Below are 17,852 nucleotides of genomic sequence, written 5' to 3'. Positions count from 1 at the left end.
AAATGGTGTTGGTGAAAGACAATGCCAAAGATTTGATATTTTGACACAAACTGCAGAAAGCCAGAGCATTCTGATTATGCTTGAATTACAGGTATGTAAGTCACCATTTTTTGATCAAAAGTTGTTTCATTAATGATTTGAAAATATATTAAGTTATAGATTGCTTTTAGATAAAATAGATTTAGTTAGAAATACTTTAAGAATCAAAAAACATTAACAAGTTCTTACTCAGTGGAGACTAACCTGGGACAGAAACCTTTAAACTAACAACTGTGTTGTGACCTACAACTGCTTTTTTCCTGATACTGTCCTTGCCAGGTTAATGTCCCTGTCTAAGGACTTCTAACCATATTTTAAGCCTGGTTCTCTATCCTTCAAAACTAAAGTCCTCTCTGGTCTATGAATGTCTACATCTTCATCTGCTTTATTTATTATCCTAAAATCTCTGATGTCAACTCTGTTTAACTCACCTGCCTCCAACCTTGAACATAAAATACATCCACCTAAGAACACTGATGTTCTGTTTGTAATTTCCACCAATTTTCTTGGTCTTACTCCCATTTTCCTTTTTCCTGTCATGTACCCATAAACCTCACACTCTGCCAAGAAGTGGCTCCTCCTAAATCTCCCATATCCTAACAGGATGTTGATATATTTTTTATAATCAGATAGAAATACACATCATCTCCAAAAGGGAGTGGAACCTGTGACAAAGGAAACTGGACTTGGGTTTAGAAGCCCTGGGTGATTCTCCTAATATTATATAGCTGCAGGTCACTATGTCTTTCTGCTTTTCTGTCCCTCCATCTGTCAGCTGAAAGGGTAGGAGTAAGATCTCTGTAAGTCTTTTCACATCATCTTCATCATCATGTTACTCACAAGTCAATGATTCTAAATTAATATAAGCAGGATGCCCAGTAGCTTTAGCTTTTTTCTGCTTTTCAAACTTAAAACGAGGATAGCTGATTTGAAAAGGGAAGAATTATAGTCTTAAAATTCTAAGCCTTCATTTTTATTTAAGGGGAAAAGCTGAGTGATATCAGCTCTGAACTTACCCTTTCAAGTCATTTGTATACTGTATATAAACACTTGGTCAATTAGAAAGAATACTTTTATAAGTATCCTTCAAAGAAGTGGAGTAAAGTAACAACAGCTTGTTGCTTTATAATTCAATCTATGTCAGTTAAAAAAAAAATCTGACAGCTCTAAAATTAAAGGTATAAAAATAGCACAAGCTGATTAACTACATTGTCTATCTGATGGTCAAAATGGTCAAAGACTGTTCTTGTGGTAAGGAATAACAGGTAAATCTAGTGTTACAGAATAAAAGAAATAGAAGGCAAACAGAAGAGAAGATAACATTTGGACACAACAGCAAAAATGAAATTAAATACTTAGCTTCAAAATAAAAAGTATTAGATTCCTTTGTCATTCTTTATTCTCAATTCAACTCTTTCCCAAACAAAAACAACTTGACCAGTCACAAGTTTTTAATACTTGAATTGCTTTACTATTTAAAAATTATAAGTAATCATGGCATTGAAATGGTTTGTCTTATATTTTACCACTTAAATCCCATGTGATATAATGAATTTAAGACGAGCTATCTGATTTTGTATATCTCTCAGAAAAATTACACTTCGGAGAGCCTAGTACATGAGATCATTTCTACTTTAGTGTCTAACCCAAATGACACACTCTGTGCTTCTTAATTAAGAGGAAAAGCATAAAGAATTCTGTTTATAGAAAGTCTTCTACCTTTTCAAGCCCACAGAATATTGAATCTTTAAGAAGTCAATGTCATCCCATTAGGAACTAACTGATGCTGTTTCACATTATTGAAACATTAGTCAACAAGAACAAATGAATTTATAATGAGTCTTTTAAAGATTTTTTAAATTAGCCACTCATAAGAAAACTGTATCTTACCTTGGCAAACATATTGCCATTTATCTGCCTTTAAGTCCAGATTATCACAGTTAATGAGCTCCATCAAAGTATGATGACAAACATATGCCTTCCTTCATAAGATGGAAGTCTGCACCTCACACAACTATTTCAAACCTCCAGGTTATAAATAAGCCATTACACTTGATTTCTAATTAAATTCTTTTTAAGAAATAAAACAATTAAAAAAGGTTCTGGCAATATCTCTATAGCATAGCAAAGGCAGGAAATAAGTAATCAAGAATCTAATGGCACTATGCAGTGATGTTCATGTTTCATTTTTTTTCTTTTCTCTCCTCTTTCATTTCTATACTCCCTTTCCCCCACTTCAAACTAACTGTGGTATAGACTTTACAAGATCTTAAATTCAAATTCTGATTCTCAACAGTTAGTTGTGTGACTTCGAGCAATCTATCTAACCTTTCTCTTATAAGGGACAATATCCTTACAGGGTTTTGAGAGAGTTCAATGAGATAACACGAGAAACTTAAAACAGTGCTTGATACCCAATAGATGATTTGTAAGTGTTAATTCACCTTGATCTTCACTTAAAAATATAGATATATAGTATTTTTTTTCATGACTATTAGTTTCTTAGTTCTGTATCATGTTAATTCTCCAACACTTAGTGTCCTTTCTGGCATCTGAAAGTAACAAAATAAATGTTTGTTTGATGAATAAGCTGAAGTTATGAACTCTGTTTCTAGTACTGCAGTTTTCTCTAGCTATACTCAGAACTTTAAGCATTATAAATATATAGGCTGGCTAGAACTCCATATGGCTACCATGTTCAGCATATCACCAACAGAGTTCTGAATCTGGATACAATATGGCCCTTTCTAGGCACTGGTTTGTAAAATTCAAAAGCTCTTAGGAAGAGTAACCATTTGGCAATTGTGTGGCACTAGTGTTTCACTGCAAATTAGTTTACCACTGTTTTTCTTTAAAATAGACACTACCTTCATCTGCAGAAAGTTCCTGAGTACCCAGGACGGATGAGGAGATGGGAAGGTTTTAGACGTTGATATAGATAATACTCTGAGCCAAACACCAAGCACAATTTAACACATAGTATCTTATTTAATTCTTACAGCAATTTCATGCAAGAGGTATTGATATTTCCACTTTATATATGAGGAAACTTGGTTTACTAAGAGCTTAACAGACTTGTTTATGCTGAGAGCCATATGCCTGCATCACAGGTTTGCCTAGTGTTAGTCAGAAGTGTTAGTACGTATAAAAAAGTCAATCATAGTCCCTACTCTTTTTAAGGACAGAGACTAGATCTTACTCATCTTTGGAGATTTGGTATCTATGTGTGAAACAGGGTAGTGACCTAAATTTTTTATTAAAACAAATTTATTGTTTTCTGATCCTTTGACTTTGCTTTCCAGATACTAGATTTACTATGTACAAGGTCTTGATTTGCCTTCCTTCTGTCAATTATCTCTTCTCATTTACTTTCCAAAAAGGTGAGTTCAGACAAAAGTGATAGATTGTAAACTACTAACATAAGTTAAGCATGCTGCTGCTGCTGCTGCTAAGTCGCTTCAGTCGTGTCCGACCCTGTGCGACCCCATAGACGCCAGCCCACCAGGCTCCCCCGTCCCTGAGATTCTCCAGGCAAGAACATTGGAGTGGGTTGCCATTTCCTTCCCCAATGCATGAAACTGAAAAGTGAAAGTGAAGTCGCTCAGTCGTGTCCGACTCTTAGCGACCCCATGGACTGCAGCCTACCAGGTTCCTCCGCCCATGGGATTTTCCAAGCAAGAGTACTGGAGTGGGGTGCCATTGCCTTCTCCTAAGTAAAACATGAGGATCTTTAAATAATGTATAAACATTTATATAAGCAGTTTTCAGACAGTATAGATTTATCATTGCATCTTGGATTACTAAGACATTAGTGGATAACCATGCTACCAAGCCTGTCCATCTCTAACATTCAAGCCCCTAATTCTATGTTTTCTGTCCTAGTGAATGCTTTTAGGATGCTGTACATGAGACATCCGTGAGTATGCAGCCAAGACTGGATCACCCAGCATAACCAGGAACAGGGAGTCCTCAACATGGTAGAGTCAGAGGTCAGAGGTGCAGAAGGATATGCAGTATGAACTGCCCTCTCCCCTAAACCCACGTGTATTATACTAGAGCAGGCAACTTCACTCTCATACCACGGCTTTTTCATACCTATTATATTTATGCCTTAAAATAGTGACTCTATACTCAAATATGCATTTAAAATAGGCGTTAGCAGTTGAGTAGATAAGAGAACAGAGCTTTTCTTATTTTTACATTGATAATTTTCTCTTTTCTTTATTGTCACAGCCTCCCTAATATTCTCAATTTTCATGACTGGAGTCTCCCTACCTATTGGTCTAAGCAGATAATTTGTAGGTCCTTCCTATTTAGTATCTTTTAAAACAGTCCCATTGTTTTTACGTCTGTAGGCTTTAAATTTTAACTTCAACAGCAACTTGACAAAACTAAAAGAGCAGGAAATCAATTAATATGTCCTTGTCAACTTTTCAACAGAAAATTTCAAATTCAAGTTAATGAAGCATAAGTAATACCCCTAAGTCAGTTGAAAGAAAGGTGACATAAGATAAGAATTTTAACCAATAGCTTTCTATAATATACTAAGATACAATAAAAAGTGGTTTTGACTCAGTATCCCTGGGAAATATTCATGTCATACATGGTTAGTGATATATGCTAAGGTTCTTAAGATCAGATATACTCCAAATAGTATATACCTAATTCTGAAGATATATTCTACAGTGCTTGAGAAGCTATTTCCTTTTTTAAAAAATCAATTTATAATTTTAAAATTTGCCTCACTTAAAACTACTCTGAGATCTGTCCAAAAAAATAGAAAAGATAAAAGAAATATCTAAGGAATTCCCCGGCATCCCAGTGGTTAGGACTTCATGCTCTCATTGCTAAAGGCCTTGGTTGATCCCTGGTCAGGGAACTAAAACCCCAGAAGCCCAAATCTGTGTGACATGGCCCCAAATTTTAAAATTCTTTCAAATAAACAATATTTCTTTGTTTGTATCCATTACATATAGTAGGTACTTAACAATAAATGTTTGTTGATTAGGACAAACAGCTTATTACAGAGAAAGTACCTACAGGATATAGCCAGAATTAAAGTATGGAGACTAATCACTGGCATATTTTTAAATTTATAAGGGTAATTTAAAAATAATACCAGTTAGGATGATCAACTTCAAAGAAACTTCAAAGAATCTTTTGAAACTGTGAGACCTGACTTCCAAATTTTGCTATAAGTTTTATAGTATCAACAGCTTTCTATACTTGAAAACTATGACATTAAAAAAGTGAGGGACTTCCCTGGTGGTCCCATGGTTAAGCCTCTGCCCTTCCACTGCAGGGTGCATGGGTTCAATCCTTGGTAGGGGAACTAAGATCCCACATGCCACTAGGCGTGGCCAAGAAATAAATAAATTAATTAATTAAAAAAATTTCTTGAAGTGAGCCCCCCAAAGAAATTTAAAGTATTTGAGAACGAGAAATGTTGTTTGCCTGTGTGTATGTGTGTACTTTAAAATAATGTGAAATTCATGTTGTCATTTCTATTACTTCTTTAAAAATTGTAAAAGTACTGAAACTGGGCAACAGGTATCATCAAGTCACTCTTTTCTCACAACATATACAGTTTAAAACCTACCTACAAAAACAAAAGTTACAAGTTAATGAAATACAATAAAATTTACCTCGCTGGAACAGGTAGTTTGGGGCAAAGACCTTTTGCTTTTGATGATGCATATTCAGAAGGCTTTAGGTCATAGCTGCATAGTGCTGAGCCTGTTGAAAGAAAAGCTATATGTTAGCTAGCAGAACAGAGTCTGAATAAATTCTTTTCTAAATTCATTTTAATTTTATTTTATAGGTTAATATTAATTCAACATATACAACTTTCAAACATTATAGAACTAATAAAAGTTTGATTTGGTCTAATAGTATCGATCCTCAATCATTTGAAACAGACTCTTCTCTGGAAACTTATATGCAAAGCTCAATTAACAGTATTAGGGTAATAACAGTAAATACTAGAGCATCTTCACTGAGTGTCATATGTAAGGCCCTATATAACATACACACACACATATAATTTTATAAAGAGTCAACTTTCATTGTAACTGACCCAACTCTGTCCAGAAATGTCTTCAAACAATGGAAAAAACTAACATGATAAAAATTCTCCAGAAGAAACCAAGAGTTTTTGCCAGCCCTAGTGCTTCTGAGGGTTAGGCTGAAACCAGCCCATTTGTGAGGCTCGTTCGGTTCCCCATGCAGGTTTCTCATCCCAAGAGAACGGTTGGGATGAGCAAAGGACCCATTTCCTCCTCCCATCATGCTGTGAACTCGCTGGTGGGGTGAACTTCTTCTCTCTCATATATATAAATTATATAATTTACTTTAACTTTACTAGGCAGGCATTATTAAGCCCACTTAACAGAGGATAAAATAGAGGCTAAGCGATAAGGTAAATAACTGACATAGCTAATAATCAGTAAAGCTGGGATTAAACCCTAGATCTCTCTGGCTACAAAACTCCTCTTCAACTACATATGTCATCTCTCCTTCCTATGCTTTCTACTACTAAATATTGAAGATTACTTCATATAGCACATAGTATTCAGATAACACATTACTTTTTCCTTATGTAAGAGGCATGAGACAGTAACTGTAAATAAACAGAACTAACTGATCAAATCAATCAATTGATCAAAGAGTCTCAGTTTTCAGATAGTTTAAAACAGCTTAAATTCAGTCTTAGATTGGTTATTTTCTGACTACATGGCCAATACATACATACATATATATATGGGCTTCCCTGGTAGCTCAGCTAAAGAATCTGTCTGCATTATAGGAGACCCCAGTTCGATCCCTGAGTTAGGAAGATCTGTCAGAGAAGGGATAGGCTACCCACTCCAGTATTCTTGGGCTTTCCTGGTGGCTCAGTTGGTATCTGCTTAGAATCTGCCTGCAATGTGGGAGATCTGGGTTCAATCCCTGGACTAGGAAGATCTCCTGGAGAAGGGAATGGCTACCCACACTCCATTATTTTCACCTGTAGAATAGTCCACAGGGTCATAAAGAGTTGAACACAACTGAGTGACTTTCACTTTCATTTATATATATATATATAATTTGGATGGATACAGTACACCAAATCCTTGATTAAGTCTTATCCAAACAACATGCTAATTTTTCAATATGGCAACTATGATAAAGTTCATTGTACAAAGACATTGTTAGCTAGGGACATTTAGGCTTTAGTTCTAATTTTGCTCAGACCAATTATATTATATCATGTAAACTGTTTGTATTTCATTATTGAAGTTCTTACTAGGTTACTAATTTGGGCAAATACTTTATTATTAAATACAAATAGAATGGCTTTGCATTTATATTATAGCAATAATGAGATTTTATAGTGTATCACATGGAATATGTTTAAAATATAATGTGAAGGCAGACTTTAACACTGAATTAATTGTGAAAACATCATGTGAGGACATGAGAAGGAACTAGAATGGAATACAGAAAAAAAGATTTGTTGGGACAACAAAATGGAGAGGTTTATTTCATTTACATCTTATACTTTCAATTTACATCTTATACTTTCAATCAAAAGAGTTTGAGAAAGCCACAAACCTGCACTACATCAGTAATGCTGCCCCCAAACCAACCTGTTAAGTGTTTGAATATGTGGGCTTAGTAGCATATTTACATAAATACATGTAGCATCTACTTTATATCAAAATATCTCAGGTAACTGGGCAGTGTAAAATAATTTTAAAGAGATACTTGAAAGTTGCATGGCATTGTTCTTCAAGATTCTGCAGCTCTTAAGACAGACTCAATAGGAAACTAAGTTTCTAAAATTGTTTTCTATCATTCTCTTCCATTTTAATGACTTAGTTAAAAATGAATATTAAGCATCCAACTTCTAAAATTAGGCTTTCATGTTTAAAGGTAATACCACTAGATACTATTTATAGCAATTTTAGAGAAAATATGACAGCCATGGCAAGCAAACACTTTAGATTAATTGTAAAATAGTTGGAGTCCTATTACAGAATTGCTCAAGAAAAAATAGCCTCTGTGCCAGTAATTGCAGGGCAAGCACCCAATGTGACCATCAACTTCCTGATCTGAATTGTCAACTTACTTCTTTCAGAGTCCAAGATGGAATTGATTTGCACAACACGAAAGGCCCTAACTAAAGCATATTGTGTCAGTGCTGTCAAACACACTGCTCCATTTGAATTCAGTGAACATAATCTTCATCCCCACCCTTTTTTCATTTTAAAAAAGGAGGTCAGCAGGTGCAACAGAGTTCAATTTTATAAAGACTTTCCCAGGATAGTGCTCAATGAAAGGATAATAGCCTTATCTCTGCTGGTATTCTGGGACAGAGGCCAGTACTAAACAGATCCTGTACTAAATAGATTAAAGGAAAAAGATCTTTACAATGTGCTGGTAGTAACAATCAGAAGAAACCTTATATTGCTTCCTATTCAAAGGACTGATGGACAGAGAAGCCTCAATGAAGAACATTAAAACAACCCAGAAATGGCCAATGTTTTACAATTGTTTCTCTTTTCATGTGTATTGCTAATGTATTTTTAGTGAACTCTTAAGGTAGTATCTATTTTATTTTATTTTTTTGTAATAGAAGTATAGACATAAGATGTTTGGTTATAAACAGCAAGACAATATTTTTCTTCTACTGCAAAAAACAGGGAAATACCGTGCTAGAGTAATGAAAAGTCTAAAGCAAAGAAGAGAAGCTTATCAAAACCATATCAGAGGCAATTCATGCAACTCAGCCAATGTTATTCAAAAGCCATCAGAATGAATGATATAAGGAACCTAACTTGGGTATATAAGCATTTATCTTGGTAAACAGTTGCTATAGTCCCCAGAATGTTAACTACTAAAATATTTCAAATGTCTTATAATAGTTAATTATTTATTTTTTAGCTCAATATCACTTATAACAACTTCACTAAGAGATATGTTTCCATCACCATGCTCCAAACATTACAGATGAAAAAAAGCAAGTCATATTTCCAAGGGCTTTTAGGAGATCACTGACAAACTAAGCAATAGAATTCTTTATCTGCAGCCTACAATGCTTCTTCTGTGTCTTTCCTAATAATCATAATCAGACAAGTATTCAACATGCTCCTGAGAAAAAAATGTATATTTCACAGACACTGCAAAGATAATACGTTTGAAAAACATTTTTTTCCATCAGTTCAGTTCAGTTCAGTTGCTCAGTCATGTCCGACTCTTTGCGACCCCATGAATCGCAGCACGCCAGGACTCCCTGTCCATCACCACTCCCAGAGTTCACTCAAACTCACGTCCATTGAGTCGGTGATGCCATCCAGCCATCTCATCCTCTGTCGTCCCCTTTTCCCCCTGCCACCAAACCCTCCCAGCATCAGGGTCTTTTCCAATGAGTCAACTCTTTGCATGAGGTGGCCAAAGTACTGGAGTTTCAGCTTTAGCATCATTCCTTCCAAAGAACACCCAGGGCTGATCTCCTTTGGAATGGACTGGTTGGATCTCCTTGCAGTCCCAGGAACTCAAGAGTCTTCTCCAACACCACAGTTCAAAAGCATCAATTCTTTGGCGCTCAGCTTTCTTCACAGTCCAACTCTCGCATCTATACATGACCACTGGATTCCATCACCCACTCTCTAAACCTGCTCTGCCTTTCCCGTTTTAAATCTACCCTAGGTAATGGCTCTACCATTCATAAAATTCCCAAGATGAAGTATGGAAGTCATTCTGTATCTTCTTTATCTACATCTTCCATTTACGTCTTCTCATACTATTCAAGAGATTCAAGATACCAAGTCCTGACAATCAGACCTTTCTATGTCATTTTTTTAAAATAATTTTTATTTAGTTATTTGTTTTTGACTGCATTAGGTCTTCGTTGCTGCACACAGGCTTTCTTTTTGCTGCGACGTACGGGCTTCTCATTGCTGTGGCTTCTCTTGTTGCAGAGCACGGGCTCCAGGGCACTCAGGCGTCAGTGGCTGCTGTGCACAGGCTCAGCAGTTGTGCACACAGGCTCAGCTGCCCTGCAGCACACAGGATCTTCTCAGATCAAACCTGTGTCCCTTGCGTTAGCAGGCGGATTCTTCACCACTGAGCCACCAGGGAAGTCCTAGATCTATGTTATTTCAGACCATCATGATCTCTTATTGGGTCAGTTAAACTACTCTCTCAGAGGGTTTCTTACCTCCATCCTGCACAGAACCTTCAGAATGATTTCAGTAAACTTAGGATTCGTTTATTATACCTCTGCTCTCAGGACAAATTCCAAACTCCTTGGCTTCAAGGCCCTCCTAAGGCAGGCTTCTACCTAAAACCCCAGGCTCATTAATAAACTACTTATAATTCTTGCGGTTTCTCAAGCTTCCAGGCTTTTTCACATGCTAGTCCCTCTGCTTGAGCTGTCCTTTCCTAACTAGCATCTGAAAGAGTGTTCAAGTTTGAGGGGAATTTCTACAAACTACAAGCTTTACCCCCTCCGTCAAGTCTTATCTGATGCACCCAAACAAAGCTATTTACTTCTTAGCTCTATTATAAAACACATATTATTTTATAATTTTTTAGTTTACATATCATTTCTATCTTTAGAATGTGAGCTCTTTGAGAAATGGGATCTTATGCCTAAAAAATACCTGGAATTTCTATTTCCTGGCACACAGACAGCACTCAAAAGCCATCTGTTGAATAAAACAGATATCCTGATTAACAACAACAAAAAAGAATTGTTTTAACCTCTTATATTTTGGTGTTATATGTTATATATAATGATATATGCTTTTCACCATTCACTACAAAGTATACTATCTAAAACAGGATTTCTAAACCTTGGTATTAACACAATTCTCAGGCAGTTCTTGCTTGTAGGGAGCTGACTTGTGCATTTGTAGGATGTTTATCAGCAACCCTGGTCTCTGTCCACTAGATGCCAGCAGCCTCCCTGTAACCTCTCACCCAACTGTGACAACCAAAAAAAAAAAAAGTCTCCTGACACTACAAAACATCCTGGACAGGGGAGAGGGAGGAGGTAGCTGTGGCAGGTGCAAAAGTCACCCTTAGTTAAAAAATACTAGTCTAAAACATGAAATTATTTGAAATAAAGAGTTGGCATTGGCGGCTAATTCTTATTTTAAAATTTTGTTTGATTTACTATCTCAATAACATTTTTAGGATACACCAAGAGGAAAAAAATAGTCCTTAAAACACATGGTTTAGAAAATTGTAGTTAATAAAAAAGAAAATCTTTCAATGCAGAAGTTTTTATTATTAAGAACAAATGACGTGAATATGAATTCAATGAATTTAATTCCTTTCTAAGTAGGAAAGCATTCTGTATTTATATGCCAGAAAAGAGCAAGACAATTTTCCAATTTCCATTTCTAGTAACCAATAAAAAGGATGGACATATCTGCAATTCCCAAGAAGCACTATTAACTAGCTGGAGATATGGCATCTGTGATCACTATGGGCACATACTAGGTACACAATAAATATCTGCTGAGGGAATTAACTTTGGCCATCTTTGTACAAGACTCCTACTGTATTTCAGAGGATAAAGAGAAGTTTATCTGTCTACTCTAACGCAAGCTCCTTACACATGGCGACTATACCTTGTTTTTGTCTTTCTGGTACATATTTAATGGGTACTAATTAATTATTTGTTGAATAAAGTAATTACTTAGTATTATATTACTAAACTTAAGAATTTCCCCCTCTTTTTAACAGTCAAGACTCCCTTGATGATCTCTGATTTGGAGGCAATTAAATCAATTGCTACAGTTGTTCATTTCACTCATTTATAAATGATAACCAATCTTTTGATATACTGTGGCCAAAAAGAATCCATACTAAGCAACTATACTCCAGTGAAAGTTAAAAAAAAAGAATCCATACTAATTCTGTGGTTTAAGTTATAGAGTAACTGACTGGTAAGAAAAAAAAGGCAAACAATAATCTGATTGCCTATTCATACTAACTCTACACTAACCAATTAGATAACAATAATCAAAAGGCTTGTTAGTTATTCACATATTTTATCTGAATGGATCACATACTCTCTCATGATTTTCACCAATGATCACTGAAAGCACCAATCCGTATGGCTCACCTCAAAATGTGAACATGGCCCAAACGGCAGGTCATAAAGCACTCTGAATTTATACAAGATACAGTACATTGAAGAAGAACTCAAGTAGGAGAGCTATAAACCGGACACAAAAGAAAAATAAGAAACCAGCCATTTTACTACAGTGTTAGGGAAAACAAAATAATATTGATATAACAGTTTGATAAGAGTAATACAAGAAATAATACGGAATTCCATGTAAAATACCAGCACCAACTAAGAATAAGCAGTCAGCCCTCAACTTACAGATTATTCTCATTTCTAAACTTTTGTTTAGAATTTAGACTGTATGTGGAAAGAATAAAATGACATGCAAAGCATGGGCATGGCACATGCTGCTGTGCACAGCACAAATAGGTATTATAAATATGTTGAAACAAAACACAGAGCTTTAGTCTGATTCGCCTATTCAGACTCAAATGCCCAAGCTGAACATCAGGGACAGTGGAGTAAAGTGAACGGTGGACTATGGACCAGAGGTGGTGGTAGGACCACAATCAGAAGAGGGAGAGGAAGAGGAAGAACATCTGAGCAGGTATCATCTTCCCTTCCCTTCACCATCTGTCATGGTTTGAGCCCAGCGGATGATCTGGCTGGGCTGAGATGAAAGTTTCATGCAAAGCTGAAGTTAGTGTCAGAGGGAGGAAGATTCCTACCCATCCCATACAATGTATACAATTTTGAGTTTTCCAAAATAATGATAGTAAAGGAGGAAATAAACTTGTTCATCAGAAATGGCAGGAAAGGAAAGTTGATGGATTCATGCTCTGCTGGAAAATAAGACCTCAGATGGGAGCTCTCACCAGATGGTTTTTGTTTCCTCCGTAGAGCATAAAGGTTAGGAAAGAGGAAGAAAAAGAGACTTAAGAAAAGAAAAGCATGAATAATCACTTGGAGAGTATGAATAAGAGAGACAAATAAATGAATAAGATGAATTATTTAGAGATGAATAAAAAGAACTGATTTCACAGCAATTCTAGTGCAGTTCAGTTCAGTCGCTCAGTCGTGTCCGACTCTTTGCGACCCCATGAATCGCAGCACGCCAGGCCTCCCTGTCCATCACTATCTCCCAGAGTTAACTCAGACTCATGTCCATCAAGTTGGTGATGCCATCCAGCCATCTCATCCTCTGTCGTCCCCTTCTCCTCCTGCCCCCAATCCCTCCCAGCATCAGAGTCTTTTCCAATGAGTCAACTCTTCGCATGAGGTGGCCAAAGTACTGGAGTTTCAGCTTTAGTATCATTCCTTCCAAAGAACACCCAGGGCTGATCTCCTTTAGGATGGACTGGTTGGATCTCCTTGCAGTCCAAGGGACTCTCCAGAGTCTTCTCCAACACCACAGTTCAAAAGCATCAATTCTTCGGCGCTTAGCCTTCTTCACAGTCCAACTCTCACAGCCATACATGACCACAGGAAAAAGCATAACCTTGACTAGACAGACCTTTGTTGGCAAAGTAATGTCTCTGCTTTTCAATATGCTATCTAGATTGGTCATAACTTTTCTTCCAAGGAGTAAGCATCTTTTAATTTCATGGCTGCAGTCACCATCTGCAATGATTTTGGAGCCCAGAAAAATAAAGTCTGACACTGTTTTCACTGTTTCCCTATCTATTTCCCATGAAGTGATGGGAGCAGATGCCATGATCTTCATTTTCTGAATGTTGAGCTTTAAGCCAACTTTTTCACTCTCCTCTTTCACTTTCATCAGGAGGCTTTTTAGTTCCTCTTCACTTTCTGCCATAAAGGTGGTGTCATCTGCATATCTGAGGTTATTGATATTTCTCCAAGCTAAACAGTTTACCTGCTGGTGGCAATTCACATGGATACAGAGTTGAGCAAAGGATAATGTGTTAAGAGAATGAGAAATTATTCAGTGGCAGTAGAGATGAAGAGGGACATTCAGTCTATTATTCTCTCAAAAAACATGAATCATTGCTATGTGAGATCCTATATTAGGGCTTGGATATTCAGAGATAAATAGAGGATGATTCTGTCCGCAGGAAAGTCCTGCACCACTGCAGCAAGATGATAAACAAAGCACCAAAGAAGTTTAACACTGAATCCTAATGGTATCTGGCACCTCTGATTTTTAAAGGCAATTGTTAAATTGTTTTATTCTCTAGCACCACATATTTATGATATTTATGTCTGTATATGCTATGGCTCAAAATAATGAAATGCACATTTATACATCTATCAATCAATTGATGTACAAAAACATACTTTTATATTCATCTGAAATCTGTCTTTTAAAGCTCCCTGTAATATGGCAATATCTCTACATAATCAATCTAATTTTCAGCTATTTCTTCCAAGCTTTCTATTCTAGTCAGACATACTTGACAGAAGTATTCCACAAACTTAAGCGTCCAAGAAAACAACTCCTCTTTCTTGTCCAAAAGAAACAAAGAATGGAGGAACTATCATTTGCCTGATAAATGCATTTCTTACGTTACTACAGGAACTAAGAGTTTTCCTTATACTGATTTCAACTATTTGTAAAGGTAATAAAAGTTCACATGAATGGATGTTTAAGTGCTAAAAAGTACCTTCAAACGTTGTCATGGAAACTTAAAATTCTGAAAAGGATTTATATTATCTTTTCCTTCTGGTAAGAAAAAATGTTATTTGACCTTGCATTTTAAAATAAGTTTTAAAATTATCATTAAAAAAGTTACTACCTCAAATAGGATTCTCTCTTTCATAAACTTTTAAATTATGGTAAAATACATATAACAAAAATTTTATCATCTTAACCATTTCTAAGTGCAGATTTCAGTAGCACTAATGTATATGTACATTAATGTACATTCACTATGTACATACACTAAGTTTTCATTAAGTACATTATTGTGCAATCATTAGCATCATCCATCTCCAGATCTCTTCATCTTGCAAAACTGAAACTCTTCATGTAGAAATCAGTAACTTCCCATTTCTCTCTCCCCACAGCTCCCAGCAACTACCAGTCCACCTTCTGCCTTTGACCACTCTAAGTATCTCATTTAATAAGGGGACTCATACAGTATTTGTCCTTTTGTAACTGGCTTATTTCATTTAACCTAACATCTTCAAGGTCCATACATACTGTAGCATATGTCAGAATTCCCTTTCTTTTTAAAAAATTCTGATGAAAACATTAACATAAAATGTACCATAGTAAGCATTTTTTAAAAAGTGTATGTTAGTGTTAACTATATGTACCCTGTTGTACAACAGAGCTCTAGAATTTTTTCACCTTGAAAAACTGAAACTCTATACTCATCCAACATCATCTCCCTATTTTCCATCCCCCTCAGCTCTTGCAACCACCATTTTACCTTTAAAGAGTCTGACTTTCATTTATTTATTTATAACTTTATTTATTTATTTATGGCTGTGCTGGGCTTCCCTGGTGGCTCAAGGGTAAAGAATCCGCCTGCCAACACAGGAGACATGGGTTTGATCCCTGGGTTGGGAAGATCCCCTGGAGAAGGAAGTGGCAACCCACTCCAGTATTCTTCTCTGGAGAATCCCATGGACAGAGGAGCCTGGAGGGCTCCAGTCCATGGGGTCACAAAGAGTCAGACACGACTTAGCAACGAAACAACAATGTACCCATCCAACATCATCTCCCCATTTCCCATCCCCCTCAGCTCTCACAACCACCATTTACCTTTAAAGAGTCTATTTTATTTATTGATCTATAGCTTTATTTATTCATTTGTGGCTGTGCTGGGCATTCGCTGCTGCGCAGGCCTTTCTCTAGGTGCAGTGGCTGGGCTTCTTTTTGTGGAGCATGGGCTCTAGGGCACACGTGCTTCAGTAGGCTGCACGTGGGCTCAGTAGTTGTAGTTCCCAGGCTCTAGAGCACACGTTCAGTAGTTGTGGCGCATGGGCTAAGTTGCTCTCCAGCATGTGGGATCCCCTGAGATCAGGGATTGAACCAGTCTCCTGCATTGGCAAGTGAACTCTTCACCACTGAGCCACCAGGGAAGCCCCTGACTATTTTAGGTACTTCATGTAAGTGTAATCATACAGCATTTGTCTTTCTGTGACTGCCTTACTTCACCTGGCATAATATCCTCACGCTTCCTACATAGTATAGTATATGGCAGGATTTCCTTATTTTTTAAGGCTGACTAATATTCCCCTGTATGTATATATCACATTTTCTTTATCCATTCATCTGTCAATGGAAATTTAGGTTGCTTCTACCTCTTGGCAGCATAAGGCTGCAACGAACAAGACTGTGCAAATATCTCTTCAATATCCTGCTATCCATTCTTCTAAAAGTGGAACTTTTGGGTCAGATCTATTTTTCTCCAAGACAATTTTTTAAGAGTAGTTTTAGGTTCTCAGCAACACTGAGAAGAAGGTACAGAGATTTCCCATAAACCTCACACCTCCACATAATGCCTAGCCTCCACCATTATCAACATTCTCCCACCAGAATGCTATGTTTGATACAACTGATAAACCTACACTGACAAATCATAACCACCCCAAAGTCCATAGTTTACATTAGCATTCATCTTTGTGCTTTACATTCTGTTGTTGTTCAGTTGCCCATTCGTATCCAACTCTTTGCATCCTCATGGACTGCAGCATGCCAGGGCTTTCTATCCCTCACCATCTTCCAAAGTTTGTCCAAGTTCATGTTCATTGTGTTGGTGATGCCATCCAGACATCTCATCCTCTGACGCCCTCTTCTCCTTCTGCCCTCAATCCTTCCCAGTATCAGGGACTTTTCCAATGAGTCAGTTCACATCACATGACCAAAATACGGGAGTTTCAATTTCAGCTCATCAGTCCCTCCAACAAGTATTCAGGGTTGATTTCCCTTAAGATTAACTGGCTTGATCTCCTTGCTGTTCAAGGGACCCTCAGGAGTCTTCTCTAGCACCATAGTTCGAAGGCATCAATTCTTCAGCATTCTGCCTTCTTTATGGTTCAGTTCTCACAACCGTACGTGACCACTGGGAAGACCATAGCCTTGACTATAAGAACCTTTGTCAGCAGAGTAATGTCTCTGCTTTGCAACACACTGTCTAGATTTGTCATAACTTTCCTGTCTTCTGATTTCATGGCTGCAGTCACCATCCACAGTGATTTTAGAGCTCAAGGAGAGGAAATCTGTCACTGCTTCCACCTTTCCCCCCTCTATTTGCCATGAAGTAACGGGTCCAGATGCCATGATCTTAGTTTTTTTAATATTTAATTCTAAGCTAGCTTTCACTCTCCTCCTTCACCCTCATCAAGAAGCTCTTTAGTTCCTCTTCACTTTCTGCCATTAGAGTGGTATCATCAGCATATCTGAAGTTGTTGCTATTTCTCCTGTCTATCTTGATTCCAGCTTGTAACTCATTCAGCCCAGCATTTTTCATGATGTGCTCAGCATATTAAACAAACCGGGTGACGGCAGAGAGCCCTGTTGTACTCCTTTCTCAATCTTGAATGAATCAGTTGTTCCAAACAAGGCTCTATCTGTTGCTTCTCGACCCCCATACAGGCTTTTTCAGGAGACAGGTAAGATGGTCTTGTATTCCATCTCTTTAAGAGCTTTCCAGTTTATTATAATCCACACAGTCAAAGGCTTTGGCACAGTAGATGAAACAGAGGTAAATGGTTTTTTTTGAATTCCCTTGCTTTCTCTATGATCCAGTGAATGTTGGCAATTTGATCTCTGGTTCCTCTT

The 17,852-nt window shown here is 37.0% G+C and overlaps 1 protein-coding gene across 3 annotated transcripts in view; it reads right to left on the bottom strand.

Moving 5' to 3' along the window:
• Window positions 1-17,852, bottom strand: part of SLC44A1 (solute carrier family 44 member 1) — a 215,181-nt gene that overhangs the window by 91,592 nt on the left and 105,737 nt on the right. For all 3 annotated transcript variants that reach the window (XM_018052546.1, XM_018052545.1, XM_018052547.1), the window contains exon 5: window positions 5,685-5,775. In XM_018052546.1, coding sequence (XP_017908035.1) covers window positions 5,685-5,775 — 91 coding nt within the window. The remainder of the gene's footprint in view (window positions 1-5,684; window positions 5,776-17,852) is intronic.

The sequence above is a fragment of the Capra hircus genome, chromosome 8 (genome assembly GCF_001704415.2).
Source record: "Capra hircus breed San Clemente chromosome 8, ASM170441v1, whole genome shotgun sequence".
NCBI classification, from domain to species: Eukaryota; Metazoa; Chordata; class Mammalia; order Artiodactyla; family Bovidae; genus Capra; species Capra hircus.
Note: the sequence above shows the minus strand (reverse complement) of the source record. Positions and strands in the feature narration are given on the sequence as shown.